This window comes from Podarcis raffonei, chromosome 6 (genome assembly GCF_027172205.1).
Source record: "Podarcis raffonei isolate rPodRaf1 chromosome 6, rPodRaf1.pri, whole genome shotgun sequence".
NCBI lineage: Eukaryota > Metazoa > Chordata > Lepidosauria > Squamata > Lacertidae > Podarcis > Podarcis raffonei.
In genome coordinates, this window is record NC_070607.1 from 52,118,829 (window position 1) to 52,142,478 (window position 23,650).

Here is a 23,650-nt window from a genome sequence, read left to right on the forward strand (position 1 = left end):
AGTTAGTAGTTTAATGTTCTCTTGATTACACTAGAGCTGGCTGCTTGCAAAAACAGAAAGATAACTCTCTTTGGGATGAAATTCTCTTGGTCCCTAATAGCCCTTCTTGTGGTCATGTTTGTATTGTGTGCTTTTTGGGAAAAGTTGCTGTAATGCCTTCTGCATACACTGATGTTTGCAGTACTTGAACACTTTGCATATGCAGGAAGAGCTCTATATAAAGGGGCAACTTGGTAGCTGTGTGTTAAATTTTCCAGCTTTGGATCATTTTCACCTTCAGGGTACCAGGGCTGTTTGGAGAGTAGATCCAATAGCTTGGCAGTAGAGCACCTGCCTTCTGTATAGAGGGTCCCAGATTTCATCCCTGACTTTTCCAGTTAAGTGGCTCTCTGTTGCCAGTTGTTGAATTAGCTAGCTTCTTTGCTCTCAGGATTTTGTTCTCAGTGTTCTTCCCCTTGACTTTTCCCAGGGGCTCTGGCATGACCATTTTCTTCACCACATTCCTGAATGGCTCTTGTAGTAAGTATTCCCAAGTACAACAAGTAATAATGATACATGTTAGTTTTTAACAACTCACCTGTGGACAGTCCATTTCTGAAGATGGCTTCAAGTGCTGGTTCTCACCCTTTTTAAGCAGTTTGGGAACACAATGTGTAACAGACACCTTCTCTCACTGAGCATGCTTAAATAACACAATCTTCACCAGAGGCCCTAATCTAAGCTGGATGGCTTTAATCAGTTATTTTTACTGATTCTTCTGATGGTGTTGCTCAAATTTTGGTTTATGTTGGGTTATGTTGAGTTTTATTTTGTATTTTGATACTGTGCTTTATTATTATTATGAGCCATCCTTGGAGTTCTGCTAAACCGAAGAGCAGCATACCTATGTGTTAAACAAGATCAGCACTGTGCAGGCTAGCCAGCACCTCAAATGGACCTAGCATGGCCCTGCTTTAAAGAATAAGGCCTTTGAAGCTGTTTTTTTCATTTGCTCTACAGCACCTTTCACGCATTACTCACATGAAAAGGGCACCACATTTTGAAGCAGCTGCAAAGTCCAGCCCCTAAGGCCTACTCCCTGCATGTTTGACCACGGATGCCTGCAAAAGAGTAGCCTATGCAATTAGACTTTTTTTTTGCAATTTTCCAGGCTCATTGACATTTCAGGGAAATTGGGGGGGGGGTTAGGGATGGGAAACTACAGGCTCATGGGACAGTGGTGTGGCCTTGCAACCCTTTCAATGGATGAAGTCTCTTTGCTGTGTGTATTTCATGAAGAGGGCTTCTCTCTCTCTCTCTAATCGGGACAATGTTCATATACTTCCTCTTTCACAAGAAGCTGATCTTGGGTTACTTGAGCTGAAAAGGACCAAAGACTTTGGGAAGACATTCAAGACTATAGGAAGCAAAATCTACTCCTTTGGTCTTGGAGGACGCTTCCTCTTTGCATCTGTGATGACAGAAAAGGTAGGAAATTCACTGTTCTCTTTTTCTATTTCCATAGGCCCCAGGAGTTTAGTTTACAGTGGGTTCCCCACTCCCAGGTGTTTGAAGAATGTTGATGTATATTAGTTCATTTTTAATGCAAGTGGCTTTTCCTAGTCTGAGGGCCATTTTCTTTCTTGGCCAACCCTCCAGCTGTAGAAGTGGCCAGAAGTGGCTCACTGATCAGGCATCCAGGCCAAGGTTTAGCACCACTGATTTTTCAGTTAAAAAATTTGGGCAAGGTTCATGTAATCAGCCCTGTCAGCAGAAACCCTGTGCAAGAACTTCTACTTGCGCAACGGAGCTTCACTCCCTCCACTCCTGTGCCCCCCAAAATTTGCTTGGTGGGATGTCAGGATAAATCGTCAAACAGTGCAGAAATGGCAACCTGGAATGCCTGTACAGATGGAACGACTGGAAGAGCTTGATGTAAAATTCCACTCAGTGATTTCACTCCTTAATAAAGATAACAGTTCACTATGCAGTGAAGAAGTGCCCCTACAGCTCCCATCCCAGTATATAGTATCAGGTCGATAAATAAGGGAGTTATTGCAGGGGATTACTTATTTAGAATACTATCAAGACTATGTAGTGTGAATTTCTGGTATCTGTCATGGAATAACCTCCTATAGAAACACCAATAGTATCTAGGATGTGGTAGTACTTAAACAACACTATCATTGCCTTCACTAGGGCAATACAAGACGAATCCATGTGTCACTGGATCATGGAGAAACCTGGAACATGGCACAACTTCCTTCAGTTGGACAAGAGCAGTTTTACTCTATCTTGGCAGCTAATGACGACATGGTGTTCATGCATGTAGATGAGCCTGGAGGTGAGAGAAGGGAGTTTGGTGTGGTGTGTACTTAAAAATCTTTAAAAGATCTGGATTTCAACATGCATTTGATGTGGGTTGCAAAACTTTGTATGGTTCATGAAGAGAACCAGCTCTTAAAATGTGAAGATGAACAGTATAGCATATAGGCACCTAAGGTTAATCCTTGAAATAACATATATGCGCTCATAATGATAAAGCATTTGAATCATACACTTGGTGAAGAGACTGCCAGATCACCCCTTAGGGAAGGACAGTTGTAGTTGCGTCCACACACTTGAGATCCTGGGGTCTCCCTGCTGTTCTCACTCTTGTTCTGTCAAGAACCCTGTGGCCCTGTTCATTTGTTTCATATAGTCCTCATTTATTTCCCAATCCAGTTTATTGTAATAGTTTGAAATTGACATAAACATAGGTCTACCAGCTTTCTAGGCCTGGTAATCTCAAATTAATGGTAATGTTGATAATACTGAGATGAGAGCCCCGTTCCTTAGGGACTCTTTGGAAGGACCCCCTCCCTGCAACCTGTTGTTTTTCTTGCAGATACTGGGTATGGGACAATTTACACCTCTGATGACCAAGGCATCATATATTCGAAGTCCCTAGAAAGGCATCTCTATACCACCACAGGGGGAGAGACGGACTTCACCAATGTGACCTCCTTGCGAGGCATCTACATCACTAGTGTGCTCTCAGAGGGTAAGTACTCACTTTCTGCATGGCGTCATGGGGACTGATGGATTCTAGTTTGACTGTAATTGAAGTGAGGAATCTGTTAGGAAAGTAGCTGAAACTTTTCAGTGAGATGGAATGGAGGCATTTCTGGGAGATCCATTTGGGACAGCCACAATGCTTATGTTTGTTAATTTGTTTGAAATAGCTTGTTTTGAAGCTAGGTTTTCTCATAGGTGTTTTGACTAAAGGAAACAATCATGTTACTGTCTTAGTTTGTCGAGGACAAGTTCACTTGTCTTGCAGTACTGGTCTCAGTTCTGCTTTTACGAAGTTAATGGGAATAATCAACATTGATCTGTTCCTGTGCTTACTATGTCTGTTAATACCGCATCCTGTAAAGCAGGGATGGGGGACCTGTGCCTCTTCGTACAGTCAGTTCTTATCATTCCCAGCAAGCATGGTCAAGAGACAGGGATGATGGGAGTTGTAGCCCAGCAACATCTGGAGAGCCACATGTTTCCCATGTGTACCAGAGAGTTACTTAGTTTCAGCCCAGGTTGAATCTCTTTAGACAGTCTGAGTGAAGTAAGGAAGCCAAACTCATATGTTAAACTGTGTTGTAAGGCTGACAGTTCCTATAGATGGGAATCGGGAGTGTCTTATTTGAAGCAGAAAGATGACACATCTGCACAGGGGCTGGAGCTTTAATATCAAACTGTGAATACTGGAAAGGTTGTCCCTGAAATAATGGCTGATGACCTGACATTGAACTCAGCCGGTGTGCTGCAGGAGCCAACCCAATGAGTCTCAACAGCGCAGTGTGGTTTGCAGTCTTACTCTATTTTCAAAGTGTTTGGTCCTCTTTTGCAAGATGTCTTGTCTTTTTGGATGCTTGGAATGTTGCTACATGACATGGGAGTTAAAGCATCCACTTTTTAATTATAGCAGGTGGCATTTAACCTTTGCATCCCATTAATGAAAACATTTCTACTTGTGCCACAGGGCTCTCCCCCCCCCCACCTTCAGCACTTACTCCACACCCTCCCCAAATATAATCCAGAGGGTTGAGGAAACCCATGGAACAGATTTAGGGGGCATATAGGAGGAGGAGAGGGAGATAATGTTCCATTTCACAATAAAATCCTTCACTGATGGAATGCGAGACTTAGCACTGCATTGGGTTTTACTCAGAGAGTAAGTATGTTGTATAGAATTTATTGCACAAATACTTACATTTTCTCCTCTCAATCAGATAATTCCATCCAATCGGTGATTACCTTTGATCAAGGAGGGGAGTGGGTGCACTTGAGGAAACCTGAAAATGCCAAATGTGACTCAACCGCCAAAAATAAGGAAAAGGTTTGTATGTTTATATATTGGATGTAGGATGATATTGTCAGACCAAGTTATAGTTCTAAGTTACTTGTTTGGAAGTTGGTTCTACTGAAAACTATGCTTCCTAGTAAATTGAGTGTATGACTCAAGTGCAAGATTAGGGTGTGGTGGTACAGGGTGTGCAAAATCATAGTTAGAGACCAAATTTATAGGTCTTGAAATAGCATTAAACGTACTAAAGTTGCTGTAGCCTTTGTAAATATTCATTAGGAAATTGGCTTACCAATAGTTGTATTATCTCATGTTGCGTGGTTAGTGCATCTAACTTGCAATAAAATTAAAAGTAAAGCATATTTTTAGGGATGTTTTGCAAGAGGAGTGGAACGCTCAACAAACTTTGTGCAGTGAGCTGGGCCCAAACTATGCAACAGAAAACAGTTTGTAATTCAGCCTGATTTAAAACAACAGCAACAGAAGGGAACAGGCTTACATGTGGAAAAAGCTGCCTTGGGCCATGTGTTACTCAAAACACAGTTTGTCAGCTAATAAACTTGGAAGCTTGGGTTCAGTTTGCCTTGGATTTGCACCAGTAAAGGTTCTCCTTTGTGGCAATTCTGTTGAAATTCAAGCACTTTTGGTTGTTTTGCTTTTAATAAGACCAAATATGTTAATGCTTCACCATTTTGCCTCCTTTTCTTATTGGGGTTGTCTTACATTTACAGTGCAGCCTTCACATCCATGCATCTTACAGCATCTCCCAGAAGCTGAATGTACCAATGGCTCCTCTGTCTGAGCCCAATGCTGTTGGAATTGTCATTGCTCACGGTAATGAATTATCCTTATGCACGTATAATACGATGTAAGATAATTGGCAAAGGATGAGGCTTTACTTGGGATTGTCTACTGGTTTCTGTATTTTACAGATCTGTTTTTTTCCTTCTTCCGCCAGTAAGGGTGGGTGAACTTAGGAATGAATACAAGTGGTGAACCTTCATGAGAGAACTGTAGTGTACTCATATCCATTGTATTGGCAATGGCCTTGTGTTGCAGGAAGTGTTGGGGATGCCATTTCAATAATAAACCCAGATGTTTACATTTCGGATGATGGCGGCTACACCTGGGCACGGATGCTTGAAGGACCCCATCACTATGCCATCCTGGATTCTGGGGGCATCATTGTGGCTGTTGAGCAAACGGATCATCCTATCAATGTGATTAAGTATGCAGGAACTTAATTTTGTTAATACTTCTGTGGTGGGAGGACATGAGAAGTTCAGTGCCCACTTCCTCACTGTTACGTCACCTGGAACTATCCCTATAGAACAGTGTTACTCAAACTTGGGGGCCCAGCTGTTTGTTGGACTACAACTCCCATCATCCCTAGCTAGTAGGACCAGTGGCCAGGGATGCTGAGAGTTGTAGTCCAACAACAGCTGGGGACCCAAGTCTATGAAACACTGCTGTAGAATGATGTAAAGGAAGAAACTGGGTTGCTCTCAATTTAGAATGTTTGAAAGGAATGAGGCTATCCTAACCATGAAGCTGTTGCTTGAGAGGAGTGATTTCAGAAGAACCACTAATTTCTATCCCTATTTACATTTTTAAAACAAGCTGTCATCCAGAACAGGCAGACATAAATATGTTTGGAATTCCAGCTAGGATAAAAGAAGAGGGATTATGTACTCCTTGCCCCTGTCCACTTCTCCATTGCAAATCACTTTTTCCTGGCACTCATTTGCAACGAAGTCAGAGTCGTATAATTGTAGACTTGGAAGGCACACCAAAGGTCATCTAGTCCAACCCCATACAATGCAGGAATCACAGTTAAATCATCTCTGACAGATGACCCTCCAGCCTCTGTTTTGAAACCTCCAATGAAGGAGTGTCCACCATTTTCCAAGGGAATCATAGCTCTTAACAGCAGGCATTTCTTCCTAAAGTTTAGTCAGAATCTTCTTTCTTGTAATTTGAATCCATTGGTTCAGGTCCTAAGGCCCTCTGAAGCAGGAGAAAAAAAAGCTTGTTCCCTCTTCCATGTGACAGCCCTTCAGATATTCAAACATGGCTATCATGCCACCTCTCAGTCTCCTCTTTTCCAAGGTAAACACACCCAACTCCCTAAGCCATTCCTCATGAGATTTGGTTTCCAGACCCTTGATCATCTTGGTCTCCCTCTGAACACATTCCAGCTTGTCAATATCCTTCTTAAATTGTGGTGCCCAGAAACGGACACAGTACAGCGGAACCCAAGGTTCTGATATGCAAAGTGGCAAGTAAGCATGTAGTTTAGTCTAATATTCCTGTCACCTGTCTTGCATCTCCAGTATTTGAGAGTGGCTGCCTTAAGCTTCATTAGGATTTCTGTCAGTCTAAATTAACCACAGTGATAATGCCAAACCTCCATTCCTAATCTTATCTGTTTCAGGTTCTCCACAGACGAAGGGCAGTGTTGGCACAACTATGTTTTCAGTAAGGATCCTATGACGTTTACTGGCCTGGCATCAGAGCCAGGAGCAAAATCGATGAATGTTAGCATCTGGGGATTTACAGAGAGCTTCCTGTCTCGTCAGTGGATCTCGTATACTATTGACTTTAATGATCTTCTAAACAGGGAGTGTGAGTAATCTCTTCCTTTATAACAAATAAGAATGTTAGCCAGCTGCTTGTCTTCAAATTGTCTTGACTGTATCTGTGAATTTAAAAAATGCGATGCAACTAGAGCAGGGGTCAGCAAACTTTTTCAGCAGGGGCTGGTCCTCAATACTGTGGTTGAGGATGCACAGGTCAAGTCTTTTAGCTGCCTCTTCATGTGTAATCCCTACAAAAAAGTTAGTTCCTCCAGAGATGAGGAAGCTTGTCTCAGAATAATTTGGAAATTACTCAAGTTCTTTGTGGGCGGGGGGAACAAAACTTTTCTCCAAGAATAATTTGGAATACCCCCCTCCAGCTAATGTAAAGGCTCAGAAATATTGCACGCTCATCTTCTCTGTTCCTTCTCCCTCTCTGAAAAAAGCCATTTACGCCAGGCCACACTCCTCTCTCTTCCTTTTCCTTACCTTTAATTGGCAGCAGAGGAAGGAGAGAGGTTTCCTCCCTCCCCCCTCTTTTTGTTCTGCTGCAGTGGGTAACAGCGTGGTGGGGCATGGGGAGCCATGTGATATGTCCTGTCCCCCACAAAGGCTGCCGCACTTGAGAAAGCTACAGAGCAGCTCCCCTTAATTCCAGAGAGTACCCGCCCGAGTTCTGTGGCTGATTGCACCACAAAATTCTACAGAAAAGCCCACAGAATTTTAGTAGTTTTTGGCTATCTCAAGAATCTGGTCATTATTCCCTGCTTAGGTATGGAGAAGGACTACACCAAGTGGTTGGCTCACTCCAGCAATCCCAATGACCCTGCAGATGGCTGCATATTGGGCTACAAGGAGGAATACCTACGCCTTCGCAAGTCATCTTTCTGTCAGAATGGCCGAGACTACGTTGTGACCAAGCAACCATCTGTCTGCACTTGCACATTAGGTGACTTCCTCTGGTATGTTTGGAGAGTTCCTCCCATAATCTATTCGCATGGCTGTGTTTTTTTCTGTTCTGAAATGGCCTGGGAAGTGACCATACTCCCACCCTGCCAACCCTTTGAGCTTCACTGAAATATTAAACCAGACTCTGCAGTTCATTTTCTGAAATAGTGAGATGGGGAACCTGTGGCCCTCCACATGTTGGACTGCAGCTCTAATCAGCCAACCAGAATGATTAGTGGGATCTGCAGCCTAGCAACATCTGGAGGTCCACAGGTTCCCCTTTCCTGATGTATGTAGAATTGTGGTTTTATAACTCTATAAGTGTGAGGTTTTTCAAGGAGGCAGTCAAGTGATTAAACATTGATTAAATATGGTGAAATTTGGGGGTTCTCAGAAGAAATGCCACATTTTGCAACCCAGATTCCATTATCAGTATAACAAGATGTGCAGGTTAATGCTGGTCTATTTTCTGTGGCTGAAGGAGTATGCAAGCTTTTAAGCAGGCAGATCTTTCACAAGCAGATAATGGGTCATGCAGATGCACATACCTACGCCATTTATTTGAGACAAAAGTGGCAGAAATCCTCTTCACTAAAAGAAATCATGCAAACTCGTTGTTTGTTCAGATCCAAAATCTGGCTTTGGCAGGATCTGAAGTTCTCGGACAGGAACTGGGGTGTTGGGAGAGGGGCAGCATTAGGGACAATAAACATATCCCACACTTGGGCTGTGTACACACCATACATTTAAAGCACATGACTTCCCCCTGAGAATCCTTGGTGACTGTGATTTACCCTTCACAGAGCTGCAGTTTCCAGCACCCATAACAAACTACAACTCCCAGGATTTTTTAGGGGAAGTCATGTCCTTTAAATGTATGGTGTGCACACAGCTTTAGACCATTAGAAGTTCTTACTGAGACTTCCTGTGGTTCAGGGTCTTAAGCAGATGCTGCTTGCTTGTTCATTCTTTTCCTTGTAGTCTCAGGCTGGGAACTTGATCATGAAAATAAGCTGCATCTCAATGGCTTCTCATTTAAGCCGCTAGGTTTTGCAGTAAATAGTCATGTCTGATGTTCAGCTTTGCTTGTGTGTGCTGCTTTTAAAAGGCCCTCATGATAACTTCTGTGGGCAGCATTCAGCTGTGGAAAAATGAACAACGAAAAGGGTGGAGTGTAATTTAAGAAGACGGAAAATAGTGCAGACATTAGGGAGCAGAACTGTGTTGCTGGTAGCTTGTTCTACTGGACTCTAGCATGTACTGGCTCATTCTGATGACCTGTTTAACTGAGCATTCATCCTGATTTGTTTGCACAGATATAATGCTGCACAACATCAGCATCTCACACTTTCCAGTGCATTTCCCCATCCCTTTCATTACCAGAAAAATCCCAGGGTGTTTTGGCAAGGTGGGGGGGATTGTAAGCAGGTTTATTGTGCAAGAGTGCCAAATTCACTTTAACTGCACAAACTGAATTTGCTGGTATATGATTAATTCATACCTGAAAATAACGAGAATGAACATGGCCTTTGCATCCCTTAAACTTGCAGAGCCATAGTCCAGAGTACACAAATTACTGCAATAAATGTGTGTCTTGAACAGTGCTGGATTAAACCTGAATGGCTTCTTTTTTAAACCACTCAAGGGGGCGGTGTATGTGTGAACTGAGCATGCCTTCAAAAAGAGCAAGGTGGGAATAAGCAGATATTTCCACTACCACAACCTTATGAGATGGCTAAAGCACCTTGCTTTTCTCTTGAAATGTTGTGTAAACAAAAGCACCACACCCACAGCAACATGGACCTCATTTTGGTTTCCAGCTTGGCAGGACTTCCTGGAACACCCAAGCTTTAAGAAGCTGTTTTTAAAAGCTGAAATTTTGTGCACACTTGCAGCCATGGAAAGCTTTCTGTATGCTGGCTTACATCCCAGCAGTACTTCCTGGTATACCCATATGGCTGCTGACATCACATAGTTATGTGGGTGTTCCAGGATGTTTTGTTGAAATGGAAGCCAGTGTAAGTTCTAAACTACTTCAAGTGAGCTCAGTGAGGAAAAAGAGGGTTCCTTAGCCACCTCATATGGTTGAATAAGACAAGCAGTGCACACACACACACACAAATTTATACAAATGTAGCAGTGATGAAAGGTGCAGAAAACAGCTCCCCAGTTTGCAAAGGGGCAAATGACCTTGTGCAAAATTGGAGGACAAATTTTAGCCTAGCACTCGTTTTTGAGTGCTGGGGAAATGGAGAGATCAATTTGGATTTCTCACAATAGATTTTGAGGCTGTACAAAACCAGTAATAACACTGATGTCAGTCTGGTTGTGGAGTTGTTTTAGAGAGCCTTAGAAGGAATCAGTACCCAATATTTCTATCATCATCTCCTACCTGCTGTTGCTTTTTGAATATTTAAAAAACATTTTCATTCACAGCCAGTTTATCAAGCAGCACTGAAATGGGTTTCTGTTCTAATTTTTCAGTTTGCATGGGTTCACTGTTGACACTGAATCTGGTTTCCATTCAGGGCCACATTCATTGCCATGGATACATGTGCTGCATATTAGCAAATTAGATTGCTAATGCTTGGTAGGAAATAATTCAGGGTTGGCGAACCTGTGGCCTGCCATTTTTGGTGACCCACAACCCTCTTTTTTTCTTCTGGCACCTCTTTTTATTTTTTTTGAAAAGCTCCACATCTTCCTCTGGTGCAGTGCCTTTGTTAGGAGCTCCTACAGGAAGGAAACAGAAAAGTCTTCTAAAACCTTTTCTCTTTCTTCTAATCTCTTCTAACATGGGAACTATTTATCCCTATGGTGCAGTGTCATTCAGAGCTAAGACCTTGAAGACATTTTTCTTTTCCTTGCTATTACAGCACTAGGGTAGAAGGAAAGCCCTCAAGCTAGCAATGGAAAGAAAAAACACAGGGAATTCTCTTCTCTGCAGTCCCAACTTAACCAGCATTTGTCGTCTTGTCTGTTTGGTGTGTGTGTGTGTGTGTGTGTGTGTGTGTGTGTGTGTGTGTTAGCTGTACTCACTTCAACCACACTCACTGCTGGCATGTGGCTCTTGGCAGTATGACTAACCCTCAATGCATCCATTGGGCTGAAATGTATTTGCCACCCCTGAAGAAACTGGATGCTTCATCATAGGGTAGTTTCTCCTCCTGATTGTTCTGTCCGTATAATGGGCCAGTGATACAACTAGGCATGTGAAGTATTATCACCAAATTCCCAAATAACCATAAAAAATGTATAATTCTAGCTTGAGCAACCACATACTAGGTCTTTAGTTGCAGCAATAATGAAGTGATGCATGAGTCGATACTCATACTGTGTGTGGGTTGTTAACGTCTGTCTTCCTACTCTTGGGATTTGCTATGCAGTGATTTTGGCTACTACCGCCCAGAAAACCATTCCAAGTGTGTGGAGCAGCCAGAGCTGAAGGGGCACGACCTAGAATTTTGTCTATATGGGAAGCGAGAGCGGCTAAAGACCAGCGGGTAATTTTCTATGATTATAATAGTCAGTATTATTGATGGATGGCTTGGTCCTGTGTGCATTTGTTTTTATAAAACAAGTATGTGTAGGCTACTGGGAAGAGGACTATCTTCTGATGCCCTGCAAATACGCTTCCTCTCTCTGAACACGCTGTGTTTCTGGAACAGTAAGAATCTCTCTTAGAATCAAAATATGCCCCTTGCTGTTGTGACCATGGCACTATATCTCCCAGTGGAAGATGTAGTATAGCCATCTGTAATACATTTAAGGTGATTCATTCTCTATTCTGTATTGGGTGGGGAGATAGTTCTCTAGATAGAACTATCTTGGCTTATAAATTCTGTGGACCAGAAGCAGCTGAAATAATTTAGCATGACGTGTGCATTTATTGTTTGAGGATTCTGGACTTTCATGTCATGTGACTTCCATGTTTTCTTGGAGGCCACTGCAGCCCTATACACCCGACATGCATACCCCTCTAGGTGCACAGGCCTGAAAGAATCATGGCTTTGGGGAATGTCGGACAGGTGATTTGAGGATACCCAGCCTGGCAATGGTGAAACCATATTCTCAACTTCTCACTGATGCTTGGACATGAAGGGGTTAGCTAATTTTAGGTGACTTGGAGAGCTGTCACTAATAAAAGAAGCCTCGCAATAATAGATTATTGAGACTCTTGTTGAATTTCAGATATCGGAAGATCCCAGGAGACAAATGTGTTGGCGGGGAAAATCCCATCCGTGAAGAGACTGATCTGAAGAAAAAATGCACTAGCAACTACTTGAACTCAAGCCAGCTGGTAAGTTTTTAAAAATGCAGAAATAACTGTAGTGGGGCAAAGAGATAGAGGAAGGGTGGGCAACCTTTTTCTCCTGTCAAGGGCCATATTTCCTTGGGTTATTCTGTGTGAGGCCACATGCTTGCAGGGGAAAGCCATTGGTGAGTGGAATCATCCCTTTTTTCTCTCTGAAACCCCTTCTTTTTTTCCTCCCCAGTGTGCTAGAATGACAGATCACTCTTGTCAGAGGCCTGCAGTGATGGCATGCAGGGAGTCAATTGAAATTGGGCTGGGGGCTGCATATAGTTCAAAGGCGGCCAGCTGCCCATATATATGAGAGGGAGAAAGAGAGTTACATTGGTTACATCTAACCAATGTAAAAAGAGTGCTTGAAAAACAGCCCATTTGTAGTTAATATTTGAGAAGCAGATTTTCTAAAAATGCTTTGCCAATATTAACCTTGACTCTGTTCAAGCAGTAAAATGAATGAGCTTTCCAAATTGGCTGTTGAAGCTGCGGTTTGGCATTCTGAACTAAGTAGTCAAATTTCACCCTTTCCAAAATCAGCTGTTTCATTCTCTCTCCCCAAATCTTTATAATCCTCCTGTGATCCATGCAGGACAAGAGAGTAAGTTATTGAGGTAGGGAGAATATGCTAGGAGAATCATTATAGTAATGACTCAGTAATCGAAGTGATCTAATAATTTGTCATAAAATCTTAATGCATCTCTCTCTTTTCTTTCTACAGTCTACTTCCTCCAACTCCACTCCAGTCATCCTGGCTGTAATAGGCTTGATGCTTATGACTGCTGTAGCTGGAGTAGTCATCATTAAGAAATACGTTTGTGGAGGAAGGTGAGCCTTGGGAAGGGATTGGCAAGATCATTCTTACTTTTAACCATTATTCAGTTATTTTTATGCTGCCTTTCAGTGCCAGAGACTCTGCCACCACAGGTCAGAATTAAGAGCATGAAACCAATTCAAAACAGAAAAACAGTAGCTATGTAACATAACACATACATATAAAACAGCAGGGGTTGTAACTATAAAATCACCAACCTTATTCAGTTTAAGGCAGATTGGTATAGTGAAGTCAGTAAGGCCCATTTAAAACAAGCCAGAGAGGCTTCTGTGGGAAGGAGTTCCACAGGGACAGGGCCATCACTGAAAGGTGCTCTCATGTTTGTCGGCCTGATAGATCTTAGTGGTAAGCCTGTAAGGAGGGTATTTGTGGCTGGTCTTAGAGCCCAAACAGAAGTGTAAGCAATTGTTCAAATTATCAGATCCCAAATGGTTTAGGACTTTAAAACTAACAACCAGTGCTTTAGATTGGACCTGAAAACACATTGGCAACCACTGTAGTTAGTACAGATAAGGCTTTATATCAGACTACAGCTGTTTATGGGGGCCAAGCAGTCTGCACCAGCTGGCACTTCTAAATTGTCTTTAAAAGCAGACCCACGTACAGCACATTATAACCCAATCTGATGTAACCAGGGCATGAATTACCATAGTCGGGTCCACTTTCTTCACAAAGGAATCCCACTGGCAAATTGACCAGAGCCCATAAGGAGTGCCTGACAACTGATGTCATGGGTACCTCCATAAACTGCTCTGAGTCCAGGAGAACCCCTAAACTGCAAACGTGATCATGGCAATACTGGTCACACATTCCTAGATCAGCAGGCTTGCCTGCCCACAGTACCTCTGTCTTGCCCGATTTTGAGCTTCGCATAGACATCTAGTTGGCTGCTGTGAGAAGAGGATGCTGAACTAGATGGGCCATTGGCCTGATACAGCAGGCTCTTATATTCTTGCCTTCATCCCTCATCCATCCCAATACCTGTTCCACAACTTCTCCAGGAGAGATAAAACTACATGCCAGCTGCAGACCCATGACACTTTAGCCCAAAATGACAGATGGATTCATGTAGCATTGTTGCATTACCAGTTTTTTTTAAAAATCCTATATAGGCTCTAAAGATACCCAGTGTTTATTGGCTTAGACCAGATAAAACAGCCAGAGAAATGGTGTCTCAGCAGCAACCCATATAAAGTTCTTCCAGAAGTCTCTGGACGTTATATTCACTTCTGTTCAAAGAATGTTGATGCTACCGCCATAGGGCCAAGTTCATTTCATGTGTGTTTGTCATGCCCCTAGGTTTCTGGTTCACCGATACTCTGTCCTGCAGCAGCATGCGGAAGCGAACGGCTTTGATGGCGTTGACACACCAGATGCCAATAAAACGGGCTACCATGATGATTCTGATGAGGCAAGTGATTGTAACTGATGTGTATGTGTGCACACCATGCATCTTTCTGAGCAGTACATGTTGGGTTATAAAGATAAATTTGAACCCCAAGCATGTGATTTTGGCTTATGTCACTTTGAAAAAGAAACAGCTGTATATCTCTGGGGGGCTAAGTGGGTTGTATTTGCCACAGCAAAACTGCAAAGAATCATGATCATCAAATGTTAACAAGAAGTATTATCTTCCCCTCTTTTCTTCCCAGGACCTTCTGGAATAGTGATATTGCAGATCTAACTAGAATTGGATTCACATGGATTTAGATGCTGCTACAGAAGGGCACGAATGCAGACGGTTCATTTTACTTCTAATTTGAATGCCTTTTCTGTATCCAAGGGATTCTGTGTTCCTACTGCTTCCATCAAACTGTCTAAAACCAAGAAGGCTGCAAGAACTGCTTTGGGTGGGTGGGTGTAGAAGGGGGAGATACTTCAGCTCTGAATAAGGAAGAAGGGAAACCTTTTTTTAAAAAAAAATGTAACTTTGTTTTAATCAGATTTCTTTTTCCAACTCTTAAAGGAAAACTAAATAGGAATGTGAAAGCAACATTTCATTAAATATTAGCATTACTAGGTACAACATACCTTGCTACTAGGAGAAGGCTCCAAATCCCTGGGTGGGGGACATGTTCCACTCCAACACTGTGATGACACTGCTTTGAAGCTGTTGCAGTGTGAGCAGCACTTCTCCTAGCAAGCAGGGCAATGAGATGCTATGGCAGGGACTGAGAAAGCTAACCTGCATCCCGGGGCTGTGTGCCAAAACAGGGTTGCTTTTCATTTTCACTGAAATGTAATCAACTGGGCAGATGTGTGCCGTGCAAAGCAGAGATTATTCCAAGGCTAGGAGCAACTCTGTAGCTCTCCGATTCCAAGGAACTAAACTGTGAAATCGGCATGTGTGTTGCCATAAATCTAAAAAGCAAAAGCATGGGGGGGGTTTAAATTTATCAACTGTAAGACTAAGTATACAGATATTTCAGAAATATGACTTGTTTAGAATGTTATGAAGGAACAGAAATTGTTTGCTTTAAATCGGGTTCTTGAAGGAACGTTTCTTTGCGCTACCAGCAGCACCATGATGTTATTAAGTGTTTCTAATTTTCATTATATTTTTAGATTATACGTAGATCAGTGGTTGCTACACATGCACCGCTTTGCTACTGTGTTTTTCCGACTTCTGTTCAACAACACAGTTTGACTGTTATGTGCCATGTGGAATCATAACTATTTCTCAATATTTTTTGGGTTCACAGAGGGTATTGTGACTTGAACCTCGAGAAGGTAGTAAATTAAGTTTCTTGAACTCAGTAGCTAAAAGTTGGCCTGTTGGGATGTGAATTGGCGACGGAGGCGTCCCACTCCAGTAGCTATTATAGTAAGATCCAAGGGATTCTTACTATAGGGGATCCATAGAAACACAAAGTATTGAGCCAGTGCATGGCATAGGTAATATTCGGCTTTGAAGGGACTGAGATGCTTGGAGAGACATGTTTGAACTTGAAAGACCTTCATAACATTCAGTAATGTATTTTCTTGAATTTTGGTCCCCAGTGGTACTTTTTACACTTATCTTAGGACTTTGTTCTATTCCAGCATAGGTGAGTGATTAGTCACAATTTGTCCACACTTCCCGCTGCATTTCCCCAGGGAAAACCACTCTTTTGTGCTTGATCGGAGCAAATGGCAATTTGGGTTGGGTTGCTAAAGAGCAGTTTTCCCTGGAGGAAAGCAGCAGGACAAGAGGAAATGTGGATAAGCCCCTAGACAAAATATGATTCCCCACTCACCTGTGTTGGGAGCGTGGCAGGGTCTGAATACCTTCCACATACCACCTGTACCCTTAATCTTGCTATGAACGCCTATACTGGAACTTGCCCCACTCTGCTTTCATTCCCCAAGTGTTCCTGCTGGTGAGGCAGCACTACCAGGAAGGTCTCACTGGAGGTTTCAGGCTGAGGCTGCCTTTGCTCCCTTGTGGTGCTAGGGCATGCATCCAGACACGAGGAGCCCTGGGACACATAGCATATTTTCCCCAGGGTCTCTGGTGTGTGTGGTGCTTAAGGACCACCTTCCCCTTACCCAGCCCCAGTACTTCCCTAAGATTATCAGAGGAAAACTTGCTGGTAATGCTGCAACCTGCTGAGTGTCATCCAGCGACAGTCTGGAAGTGGCCCTTCTCCATAGTGGCATCTACCCTCTGAATGCCATGCTCCGCAATTTTTCAGGAGGCACTGACTGTTGGGTATTTCCACCATTGATCAGTTTAGCTTGCCTTTCTTCAAAGAAGCAGGATTTGTTAGATATTCAGTGGCTACCAATTATGCCCTAGTGGTTAGGACATGTTGCTAAAGTCACAGAGCTTTCCACCCCTCTTTTTGGCAATAATGAGAGTCAGAAACATGAAATAAAGTGTCTGTCCTGGATTTGTTTTTCCCACAGTTACTTTGGCGTTACTGTGCTTTTTTATTGGGCCCTTACTTCCTCCCTTACATCACTGCATCATTTGATTATATCTCAGGGTGTCATTGTCTTCCTTGGTACAAAATTATTTTGTCCCTTGCAGAAGGTACCAACGAGGAACACGTGGCAAGGAGGAACGTTTGTCCCTGGAAGACACTTGTAGCTTATTCCACTTGTTGTTTATTCTCACTCCATTTGGTACAGAAGCACACTTGCATGTAAATAAAAGTGCTGTTTACAGTCAATGTTAAACTCACAGTAACTCAACCAGGAACTGAAGGGGGCTCAATAACCTTGCGTCTGACAGCTGCTCCAAAACCCCTGCTCTTAACATATTTGAACTTCTTGTGTATATCTGTTCTGTGCAGAGCCAGGTTCAAATCGCTTTACTATCCATGTGATGTGGCTGAAACTCTTTTAAGTGCTGGGCTGGGCTTGTGATGGAAAGCCTGTAATGTAGCTGGTGGTGACCTTTTCCATTTCACTGAGAACATAATCTGACTACTTACTCTTCCTATTATATGTCCTATTTTCTATGTTTATTAAAGCATCTCTGGAAGGGTGGTTAGGCAAGGGAGTTCATTACTGGGCATGACCTGTTCCATTGCTCCATTTCTGTTGGTTCCCCTCTCATAAGACACTCTACATTGTGGCACATTGGCTTATAAAGTGAGAGCATTCAAGGAACTAGAAACCTCAATAAACTAACCAGGTCCTTGTTACTGTCACACATTTGCTGCCCTACACAACAGTAGCCTTGTCCTCCATAGTGTTGAGTATGTAGGTAACACTGCATCTTAGTCACTGCTCTAAGGGTGCTGCCTAAGTGACAAAGCAGTCCTGGAAATGTTGCCATTGCATGAGCTTTGAAGTATCATTGTCTCCCTGATGTGTCTGTAAGGCAGACCAGACCAGGCCATGTGCATAATGGCTGTAAAATATAACATAACAAAAAGCCATAGCTAATACACTCCTCTACACATAATTTCTTAAGATGTACAGTCTGAGGCAAGGTGCAGAAGAAAAATAAAGGAGCCATGTATAGAGTTTGTAAATAAGCCTGGCTATATTATAAATTTGTACTGGTATTTTTCTGTATATTTGCAATATTTGGGTTAGAAATAAAGACAAAAATTGGGCTTTTATGTGGTCTGCCTTTACTCTTGTGAGTGTGAAACCTTGCTGAAACATGATCATAAGGAACAACATACATCATTTAGCCATTTTTTCAGGGCTGCTGCTCAGCACTGAGCAACTTAAGAGCCTGCTGGATCAGGCCAATGGCTCATCAAATCCAAAGTGGCCAACAAGATGACTCTGGGAAACTCTCAAGCAGAACCATAGTTTCCAGCAACGTTTTCAAAAGAATTTCTCCCTCTGACTGCAGGCAGAGCACAACCATCATGACTTGTAGCCGCTGATAGCCTTAACCTCCACGAGTTTTTCTGACTCTTTTAAAGACTTTCACTACCTCCTGTGGGGAGTGAGTTCCATAGGTTAATCTTATCCTGAGATAAACATAAGAAGTAAAGGTGTACTTTTGCCTCTAGGACTGGCCTGTTCATGTGGCAGACTAAAGTAGCTGCCTCGGGTGGCAGAATCCAAGGAGCGGCACTGCTGTGGGCATCCTACCTTCCCCCAAAGAAGTGGCTGCAGTGGGTTCTGGCAAGATCTCGGAAGAGCACTGCAGGTACCCCACCTACCCACCGCTGCTACTGCAGAATTGAGAAGTGGCAGGTTTGGGGTTCCAGTGAGATCTCACAAACAGCCCTGTGAAATCTTGCCGGAACATGTAAGTCACTGTGCAACCCCAGTAAGCAAGGCTGCAATGGGGTTGTGTGTGCAGGCTGGTCCTTCCCTTTTTCGTCTCTGACAATAAAATGGGATAGGCAACCCCTGTCTGTCTCTATGGTTTCTAGCACTGCCTTTCCTGCCCTGGATATGGATGGGAAAAGAAGAGGCAATGAGAAGACTGTCTTGCCACCTTATGCCTGGCTGTCCTTCACTCGCTCAGCTACCTTGTTGGAGGTGCTGCAGTTCTCTTTCCCATGTGAACAGCCTGCAGTGTTTCGTCTGCATTACAATTTCCCAGATAGTTCTAGAGGTTGGAAGGTGTGTGTGTTTGACCATTCAGCCCAGGGTATATCTCTAGGGTGTGCTTTTGAACCTTGCAGAGTTTCATTTTCCCTTACTCTACAACCTGTTTTAGTAAGATGATGTGCCGTGAAATTATTTCCTTGGACGTAAAGTAAAAGCTGCTGCTGACCATTTCAGTGGCAAAGCTTTGGAATCTGTAGACTCTTCCACAGTAAGGGCTGGCAACATTGGCTCAAAGCTTAGCTCCATGTTTTCCTACACAGATAGGAGGGCTAAGACACTGGTACTTTCTCCCCCCCCCCCAACACACACTTCTGACACCCAGCACAGGCACCTGTGAACTCCTGGCATCAGATGCACCTTAAGGGCATGGCATGCCCTTCATTTCAAGACCCTAACCTATTTCTGCAGTTGCTTGTATGTCCTGTGCTAAGAATGTATTTGCTGGTATATAGAGTATTAAGAATCAGAAAGTGGCAGATGAGGAACTGGGGACCTGGGCTGCTGCTTTTCAATGCAAAGAGAAGCAGTGGAGAAAGGGTGACACATCTTGAGGATATTGTTAAGCTCCGCCCCACCCCCAGTCAGGGTTCCTAGAGGTGTGCATGCCACAAATCAAGTTGGGGACTTCAGTACGTGGGGAAGATTTTTAATTCCTTCTGCAGCTGCTACTTTTTCTTTGCAAGTTAGGCCTCCCCAAGGATTCCAGACCCATATTTGCTGCTTAATGTCTTATCCCATTCTGAGGATCAAGCCACACAACCACTTTTTATGTGCTGTTTTTGTTTTATTCTTGGCTCTGATTTTTCTTATCTCTGTGGTGTTCTTCCACCCCCCCACCCCGTATCTTCATCTTGTGCTGTATGTACAAAATAGATATTTTGTGTGTGCCTGAAACTTAGACCTAATTTTTATTTATATTTGTATTTGCCTGCCTATTATCTGTCTAAACTTTCTCTATATAGCCCCCCCCCCCGGCCTGGATAGTTTGTTTGAAACAAACTTACACACTTCACTAGGAGAGTGAAGTTAGCATAACAAGTTTACCTTTGCTGAGAGCATGCCATGTGCACAGGGGAAAAGCAAAAGGTGTGAGCCTTGAAGACATCCACTCTGAAACAAAAACAGGCAGCGAGACCTTCATTAGCATCTCTCCAGTGGTTGGAACAGGCTGGGTCATGTCACGAGTTGCTTTCCACCTGCCAGCCCTCCAAGACATCTTTTGACTAATAATGTCAAAAACTGTGTGACTTGAAATATAATACAGAAATAGATCTACTTGAAAAATGGAAGAGTCATTTGAGAACGTCTCCTTTAAAATCCTGTGGCCCATGTGGGGTCAAGACTTGGGGACCCATCACAAGCATTCTCATAATCCTTTGACTGCACATACACTGTAAATGTTTGATAGGCAAACATTTAAACAGAATACAGCTGGCCAGTGCTACTTTTCTAGAAAAAGAGGTGCTGGAACTCACCGTGAACACCTCCCTTGTTCTCTTGTAATGGCAATGGGGTCCACCTGAGAGGTGACAGAACTGAGTTCTGGCAAGTTCTGGCTGAAAAAAAGCTACGCAACTGGTCCATATTAAGGGGAGGGGAAAGGACCAAGTGGCTTTTTGCAATGCCTCTTCCATCCTCTCACTCTTCTATTGCAACAGTGCAAGTTTGCTTCCTGCAATCTGCCTGTTGTTTTCCGTTTTAAAAGGATGCCCTTTTCAGAGTTTCTTTTTATTCTAAAGGACAGAATATGGCACCAAAAGAATGAATGGGAAATTGCTCATGTGTACTGCAATGGATATGAGTTACATCACACAGCCCTACCAATGACCTTCTTTTCCATGAGGAAAAATGAAGTACACCCCAAAGTATAGCACCTCTTTTTGGCACACACCTCCCTTTAAAAGTGGACATTGTTGAATTAAAAAATACCAGATCCCAACTATAAGGGTGAGCTCATTGGCTATATGGGATCAAGTGTGACTAAACTATTTGGGGGGCTCTAATCCCCAAACCCACATTGCCACTTGTTTTTCCAGTACTTGCTTGTATTGTGAGTTGTTCTCTGTAATCACTGCATTTCTGTACTATCCTGTACTAAGTTCCTGTGTACAAAGAACTAATGGCAGCTTACATGTGGTTATTCCATCAACTACATGTATGAAAAAATATACATACCTGAAGGTACTTTGCTCTGAATTTAATATTTTTTCCAGCTACTTCCCCCATTCATAGATGCCTTTAAATGCTTGGCGATGGTGCATGTCTGCTCAGCAGAAGCCCCTGAACCCTTGCCCTTTTATCAATCTGTTCCCAAAGGGATGGTCCCTAAACTAATTCTAATAGTAATAGTTCACTTTCAAGAAGTTAAGTTTTGCCAGCAGAGATGGAGGGGTAGAATGGCTCATTCCATCCTAGGTTGATTTCTGCTCTAATATGATGAGGCAAATGATTCTCTCTGACTGAGCTGGCTGCCTTTGGTGCTCAGATGAAAGAGTGCTGATAGGCAGGTCTTCTTTAGTGGCAGCATCAGTAAGAGAGCATCTGAACCACTTGGGTTGTGTGTGTTTGTGTACCTAAGTCAGTCTGCAGAGGTTCTGAAAAGAGACGGAAGACAAGGCAAAAGGAAAATGCTCCTGACTCCAGCATAATTTACACATCCATTTGCTTTGCTCTTTAAGTGGTATCCGGTTCAGACATCAGCAGTGAGGTATGATCCTTTGCTTCCACAGATCCTCTCATTGTTAAATCCTTAGTTTTAAAGTTACCCTTCCGGATTGTTGAACTTGTCCCTCCATCCTAAACATGTTAAACAGTAGAGATCTTAGAACAGAGTCTTGTTCAGATGTGTTGTTCACACTGGGACATTTCATATGTGTCCTACAGAGGATGCATTTCTTTGTGGGAAAGAAAGAAGATGATCTCAACATGCTATTGGTGGCACAGAAATGAATCTGATATTTTAAAAAAATCTGTTGAATTTGAAAATCTGTTGGACAGAGATTGGGTCCAGGTTCTTGCACTTTCAAAGTATGATGATGCAGGAGTCTGTTTTTGAAGGGGAGGGCAGTTATAATCTTCTGAGCATTTTATATATTTATTTTTCACATTACTATAGAATCCAATAATGAAAGTTCTTTGCACACTTTACAATAAATTACAAAGATCCCAGTGAAACCCCCTGTTCTGTATCTTACTATGTGGATCAAAATTCAAGTAAAGACTGTTTGTATGGAGGCTCTGTTGTGAAACTAAAGTCTGTTCTGAGAACTAGCCTTACAAGCTTCAGGCATAGCAAATAGCTCCTCTGTCCCCAGAATACACAATCCTGGTATGTTTTGTTGAACCTGTATCTAGACTTCTCATTCTTTCCTGCAAGACCCACATGATTCTTAATTTCACTTTTCATGTAAATTCTTTATGGGTGTATTTCCGTGGAGGAAAACACTTATACTGGGTCACTGCTAGCAATGCAGGTGTCTGGTGATCTAAAAGAGACTTGAGTAAGAGCTCATTTATCCATGTGTGTTATTCTGGCCCCTAAGTCAGACCTTGGGGTGTGAATCCTAGTGCACTTTTCACTGCAGGCTATACATGGAAGTAGACGTGCACCATAGTCCTCCTAGGACACTGTCCTTTTCACAATCATAAACTCTGGGTTGTAGTTAAAGCTGCTGTTTTACTTGGGCAATGGAAATAGCATCTTTCTGTACACACACAAAGTACGTAATACAAAACAACCCTGAGACAACAACAACAACCCAAGAAAACCAATTAAATTTTACATGGGGGTGCTTTTTTGTCCTAGCCAATGTAACAGGATGGAGTAAAACATTTCCAGCAAAAACTGATCCACTGAAGTGGGCATATGTGCTGAGACAGAATTTTCTGATTGAAAACAAATAAAAAAGCCTATGGAAAAATAAACACCATGCAATCTATTGATTTATTTTGGTCACAGTGGTACTTTTTTGGTTTCTTTGTCCCATCTAATGTTAATGTATTGAGATTAAAAATGCTCTGTGCCTTGTTCAAGCACAAAGGAAGCAGACTTAAATGCCCCTCTGACAAAGAGAAACCCCGGGAGAAGCCCATTTGCTTGGGTGTGTGTGTGCTGTGGTCAGCTGTGCATGCTGCATGGCTTGTATATTGCAGTGAATGCCTCCCTATGTGTCAAAGATACACAATACACATAACTTTGGAGGAGACAGACTGGAAGTGTGTGTGTGTGTGTGTGTGTGTGTGTGTGTGTGTGTGTGTATCCCTTTGGTCAAGTACAGTTGACAAGCAAGACTCCCACCATAAATTTGAACTCTGCTGAGCACTTTAAATAAGGAACACTGGGCAGAGACGAAGTACAAATGGAAAGACTCTGTTGGCACACACTGACATTCAAATAATTCATGCAGACTTTCTTCCTTCTTCCTGTGCAAGCCGTAAGTAGAAAGTCAGGTTTCTCCTATCACCTTCCTTGCCCCTTCCTCATTCTTAAGAGTGCAGATTGCTTTGAACAAGACTATCATTTCCATGATTGTCCCAAATGCTGCATTTCAGAGTGCATTGAAAGTCATATCTTTGTTTCCAGGGAACAGAAGAAAGACTGGCAGACAGCTAGAAAATTCTATGGCACAGACTAAATAATTAACTGATGCAAC

General features: G+C 42.7%; 1 protein-coding gene across 2 annotated transcripts in view; it reads left to right on the forward strand.

The window, feature by feature from the left end:
- The window catches only part of SORT1 (sortilin 1), a 48,883-nt gene extending 30,840 nt beyond the window's left edge, over positions 1 to 18,043 (forward strand). Inside the window, exons 7-20 of one of the 2 annotated variants that reach the window (XM_053392855.1) lie at positions 470 to 519; positions 1,337 to 1,467; positions 2,179 to 2,323; positions 2,867 to 3,022; positions 4,251 to 4,357; positions 5,056 to 5,158; positions 5,384 to 5,552; positions 6,759 to 6,949; positions 7,673 to 7,862; positions 11,235 to 11,351; positions 12,040 to 12,148; positions 12,876 to 12,982; positions 14,289 to 14,400; positions 14,642 to 18,043. In XM_053392855.1, the coding sequence (XP_053248830.1) occupies positions 470 to 519; positions 1,337 to 1,467; positions 2,179 to 2,323; positions 2,867 to 3,022; positions 4,251 to 4,357; positions 5,056 to 5,158; positions 5,384 to 5,552; positions 6,759 to 6,949; positions 7,673 to 7,862; positions 11,235 to 11,351; positions 12,040 to 12,148; positions 12,876 to 12,982; positions 14,289 to 14,400; positions 14,642 to 14,656 (1,702 nt within the window). In that variant the 3' untranslated portion in view covers positions 14,657 to 18,043. The remainder of the gene's footprint in view (positions 1 to 469; positions 520 to 1,336; positions 1,468 to 2,178; positions 2,324 to 2,866; positions 3,023 to 4,250; positions 4,358 to 5,055; positions 5,159 to 5,383; positions 5,553 to 6,758; positions 6,950 to 7,672; positions 7,863 to 11,234; positions 11,352 to 12,039; positions 12,149 to 12,875; positions 12,983 to 14,288; positions 14,401 to 14,641) is intronic. The other variant, XM_053392856.1, reaches the window with a different exon arrangement.
- Positions 18,044 to 23,650: the final 5,607 nt, after the last annotated feature.